This window comes from Mandrillus leucophaeus, unplaced genomic scaffold (genome assembly GCF_000951045.1).
Source record: "Mandrillus leucophaeus isolate KB7577 unplaced genomic scaffold, Mleu.le_1.0 Scaffold1157, whole genome shotgun sequence".
Taxonomy (NCBI): domain Eukaryota; kingdom Metazoa; phylum Chordata; class Mammalia; order Primates; family Cercopithecidae; genus Mandrillus; species Mandrillus leucophaeus.
Window position 1 is genome coordinate 208,946 of NW_012099843.1, and position 5,486 is coordinate 214,431.

General features: G+C 34.0%; 1 protein-coding gene across 1 annotated transcript in view; it reads right to left on the reverse strand.

The window, feature by feature from the left end:
* MUT (methylmalonyl CoA mutase) overlaps positions 1 to 5,486 on the reverse strand; it is a 48,895-nt gene that overhangs the window by 40,838 nt on the left and 2,571 nt on the right. Inside the window, exons 2-4 of the mRNA XM_011998338.1 lie at positions 3,084 to 3,507; positions 1,697 to 2,064; positions 86 to 243 (exon numbers count right to left, since the gene is read on the reverse strand). Coding sequence (XP_011853728.1) covers positions 86 to 243; positions 1,697 to 2,064; positions 3,084 to 3,468 — 911 coding nt within the window. The 5' untranslated portion in view covers positions 3,469 to 3,507. The remainder of the gene's footprint in view (positions 1 to 85; positions 244 to 1,696; positions 2,065 to 3,083; positions 3,508 to 5,486) is intronic.

A 5,486-nucleotide genomic window follows, 5' to 3' on the forward strand; every position in this document is an offset into this window, starting at 1 on the left:
TATTTATAAATCCATTTTATCAATATATAAAATGGTCCTATGCATTTCTTAATGTTGAAACAATATCTAGGTTTAATTTACTCACCTTGGTGCAAATTCATCAATTGTCAGGCCAGCCTGGAGTCCAGTTCTAGAGTACTCCAATCCATCTGCTAAAGTATAGGCCAGCTCCAGAATGGCATCAGCCCCTGCTTCCTGCATATGGTATCCACTAATTGAAATTGAATTAAATTTTGGCATGTGCTACATAAAAAAAAAAAAAAATTGTAACAATGAATAAGTAAAACATTAAAAGGTTCTATTAAATCCACTTTCTAAGCGTAAATATTATTTTAAAATTACGTTAAACTCAAATACACTTGGTAGTTTATAATGTTAACAAAATATTTAATACTTATTTGTTACATTTAATTTGCTTTCCAGTTGAAATGGTTCGTCCATGAACCATCATCAGGACTCTACCTACTTTATTTTTCTGGTGGACAAGAATTTGTACTAACCATTCTTCTAAAAGTTTAAATTGTGGAATTAGCTAGCTGAGGTTAGGAATGTAACCTTTGGTCTGAGAACTAAATGAGGCATTTTTAATTCCAAACCAATGACTTGGACCTCATAAGAGGTTGTAGACCCAAACTTTGGGTTAATCTGCTGAAGATGTATAAATTTATTATTATTTACTAGTTATTAATTTTCTAATTTGAATGAAGGCATCAAACATGAATAAGTACATGGCAGGAAAAAAAAGAAAATGATTTAATTCTTAGTACTATATGTTGAAACAAAATGGGATAAAATGCATGGCTTTAAAAATCAAAGATTCCAGTTTGATTTACTCTGACATTTAATACTAAGCATATCCCAGACAGGTTCTTTCCACCACAGTCACTACAAAAACTGTATTTCCACCATTCCCCTAAAATTCCACGTTAGGTAGAGTATATCACACATATCCTGCAGAGTCAAGAAAAACTATCTTTACCAAGAGTTAACCAAACATAAAATGCTTGCTAGGCAATGCTTGCTAGAGTTTGGAGATAATAGTAATTACAAGGATTGATAGAGATAAAAAGGGTTGATGACGATTTTCCCTGTGCCATGAAATAATGGTCTGACTTTAACATAGGTAAAGAGAAGGAGCGCATTGCTAGTAAGAAGCAAAGTGTGAATAATGGGTGGAAATATAAACAAATTGTTCACAGGAAAATGAAGGAGGAAAACGTGTCCCTATGGAGGGACTTTTCCCATCATTCTCATTGGGAAAGATGAGTCTAATTCAGGGGTGAATATTAGGGACCTCCTTGAGATTGCATATATGAGTGATAAGTGATATCTTCCAATTCAGCTTTTAGCAGAAATAAAGCTGATATTCCAATCCCCATTTGTCTGATACCAGTGTCTACTTCACAACTGCATCTGAATTTCGGAGGAAAATTTAAAAATGTAAGTAGAAGACCTCCCTGAATCTAACAATTATCAGAGTTAAATTTTAGGAATAAAGAAAACACAGTAAAGATCTATTGCCCAGATTCCTACAAGTAATGACAGAACATAAAATTAGTACATTAAAAACAAAAAGTAACAATAATAAAACATTCCAAATTTATAATACTCAGTTTTAAAATTAGGTTTTAGCATGGTGTAAAAATTCCTACATTCAAGGAACTATAGAAAAACCTATAGTAACCACAAAGTATACCTTTGACGTATATTGAAAGATGTCAGCAATAATTTTCATGGATGGTTCTGGAGGAAAAATATATGTGTTTCGAACCATAAATTCCTTTAGAATATCATTTTGGATGGTACCAGTAAGTTTCTCTTTAGGTACACCTTGTTCTTCTCCAGTTACTATAAAATTTGCAAGAACTGGAATAACTGCTCCATTCATAGTCATGGAAACTGACATTTTTTCTAAAGGAATTCCATCAAAAAGAATTTTGGTATCTTCCACAGTGTCAATAGCAACTCCAGCCATTCCAACATCACCACGAACTCGAGGGTTATCTGAATCATAGCCACGATGTGTCGCCAGATCAAAGGCAACTGATAATCCCTGCTGACCAGCTAAATACATATAGAAAAATAATGTAAGATTCAAGAGTCTGGAATCAAGGTAAATGATTTACTTTAACACCACTAAAAATGTTGATTCATCTCATAACAGTATACTTTTATAACAACTATTTTTATGCTCATACATGTCAAAACCAATTTAAATAAAGATACTTCACTTCTTAAGAGAGTCAGTTGTTTCCCTTGTGCCAAAATGCACAAATTTAGTTCCGGACCTCACTACAGGAAAGAATGGAAGAAACAACAAATCTCAATCATCTCATGTCTATCTGAAGATATGGTACTTGATTGAAATATTTCTAAAATTCATGAAAAGATCTGGCTGTTCATATATGGTAAAAATAACTTAACATTTGTATGCTTGCTTACTTTTTTGTTCTTTTATCTAATACTGCCACAAGAGGATTCTTGGCTATTCAAAATATTCTGGAAAACAGAATTATGACAATCATACAAAATTTTTAAATAACTAAAATAATCTATACTAAATATAAGTTCAACCTTCCATGGGCAGTACAATCTTATAAATCTACCAGTTTAGTATTCAAACAGTATGATTTTATTACAGCTCAGAAAGAATTAATAATAATTAAGATAATTTTCAGTGAATGAATGCCAGATTGCACTGAATGTTTGTACCACGTTATCACATTTACACTTTCTTTGGGCATCATTTAACTATCTTCCTCTCCAATCCCTATCCCAACAATGTTAAACATTTTTCAAAGGCAAAGCTAATGTCTTCTTTTCTTCATGTAATTTCACCTCACCTAATTCCTTTTAAATAATGTGCATGTAAGTGTTGTTTTCTTTCAAAAATTTAGCACCTTATTCTAACTCACTTATCTTTTTGACCACAGAAGTTTAAAAAAATCTACTTTTTTCAGAGTGTAGTCTTTAACTACAAAATTATGGAGTGAATATCATCTTTACAGAGATTAACCTCAAAAAAATAAAAATATAGGAGGTATATGTCTTATCACAAATACTATGTCCAATTAAAATCTCACCCTTAATATTGTCCTTATAGAACTTATTGCTCTCTTCCACAGTACTAAAACCAGCATACTGGCGGATGGTCCAGGGCCTAAAGGTATACATGGTAGGATATGGTCCACGTGTGAATGGCTTCACTCCTGGAAGTTCTTCAGGTAAGTCCGTAGTATCTCTCTTGGAATACAAGGGTTTTATAGAGATCCCTTCCGGGGTGTGCCATATTAGGTCTTCTGGGTTTTTGCCTTTCAGCTGCTTTTTAGCCAGGGCAGCCCATTCTGGGTGAAGGGGCTGTTGCTGGTGTAGAAGTCGTTGCCGTATGAGCCTGGAGCCTGATGATTCTTTTACCTGCTTCAGGTAATGAGGTGAAAGTAAAAAAAGCTGATTCTTAGCTCTTAACATGGTGGAGCATGGAAACACCCAACAGAAATAAGAACTGACCTAGAAAAAGAAACATAGTGTATAAACATTTAGAACAAGGGGTGGGAAATAGGAGCTACTGATTAGAAAGGAATAAAAAAGAAAGAAGATGTATTAGTCTGATTTCATTTCTTCCCCTTTTCTGCTTCCTGCACCTGATATTTTATAACTTTGGCCCCTCTTCTCCACAATTACTATCAGTCTTCTAGTTCCAGTCTTTTTCCTCAGTAGCCTCTTAGCTGGTCTTACTGACCAGTCTTAGCCCCCTTTTATTCCATTCTATATGAATCCCTTCCATACAATGACATCATTGTAAATATGACTATGTCACACTCCCCATGAAATTTTTCAAAGACTCTGTATCATGCGGAAGATATACTACAGCCTCCTAATTAACATCAAAATGCTTTTATTAAATATCAGTTTATGACTGACATTATGTTGGGTAAAGGAGGAAAAAAGTGGTGAATAAGACAAACAGGTATTCAAGGCCTTCATGAACCAGTCTCTGTTTCCCCCTCAGACTCACCTCTGTCTTTGTCCTCTTTATGCATTTTGTGCACTAGAAATACTGGATTACCTACAGTTGGCTGCGCATATGTCAAAGTTTTGTGAATTTGCTCTTGCTCTTCCTTCTGCCTAAAATATTCTTCTCTTGCTAATTCAGCTAAGGCATTATCTCCAACTTGCAGTGTTTCTATGTGCTAGTAACACAGAAGTCTATAATGACATCACAGAGTAGCAATTTTAATCTCTGCAATACCCTTAATAGGTAGGTACTATTATTAGCCCCATTTTACAGATTAAGAAACTGAGGCACAGAAGAGCCAGCATTGACTGGAACCTATGCAGCTGGTTTCAAAGTCCTTGCATTTAACTAATACGCTCACAACTCATCCCAGAACCCATAAGGTGAGCCAAATGGCCTCTTCAGTAATCTACTTCTGTGCTAATTTATAAACTGCTCCAACATTAGAGCTGTACATTCCTGATAACTAGCAAAGACCTTTATACTAGGTTGCTGGGTTCAGTGTCATCATTTTCTAGATGTAGAAACTGAAGCTTAGAGAAATAAAGTCGCCTGATCAAAATCCCACCTCACAAAGCAGTAAACTGTTCACCTGAATTACTAAAACTTGTCAGAGTCATACAGCCTAAACATATAGAGCCTATTATTTAAAAAGATACTGAGATACAAACATTAATATATTCACTATACTATGTGTATTATACTGCATACAGCAACAAATAAAGGGAGTTTCAAATTTTATTTTCCATACCACTTCTTACCTATCAGTTTAGTAAAGTTTAAATGAAATACTCAACACTTATTACGGGGTCGTTAAACAAGAGCCATAAACCACTGGTGAGAGTATGAACTATTTTAACTACTTTGGAAAGTAAATTGTCAATATATATGAAATGTTTCAGAAATGTTTATGCCGTTCCACTGAGGAACATTACTCCTGGGAAAGCTTCTGTAATAATACATAGATGTTCCCTATAGTTTTATTTGTAATAGAGAAAATTTAGGAAAATCGTGTCTAATAACATATGAATAAGTTAATTACAGCATATAAAAATGATAGCATTTCATGTAGCTATTAAAATATGTTTAGAAAGCTAGCAAAACTAATCTTTGATGTCAGAAGTCAGAAGAATGATTACTTATGGTTGCTAGAATACAACAGGAGCAAGAGAGGGGCTTTTGGGAGTAATGCTCTTGATCTGATTGCCACTTACATAGATATATTCTGTTTGTGGAAATTCATCAAATTATACAGTTATGTTTTATGCAGTTTCTGTAAATACATGTATAAGTACAAAGTTAAAAATGTGTTATGCGTATTTTCCCAAAAAAAGAGAAACTCAAAAAGTAGTAAGTAAAAGACTCAAGACACATAATTTTAAATGCAATAGGTTCAACTATGTAAAAAGTACATAGAACAAAGTCTAAATGGAAACAACAAAAAAGAGGCCAGGCATGGTGGCTCACGCCT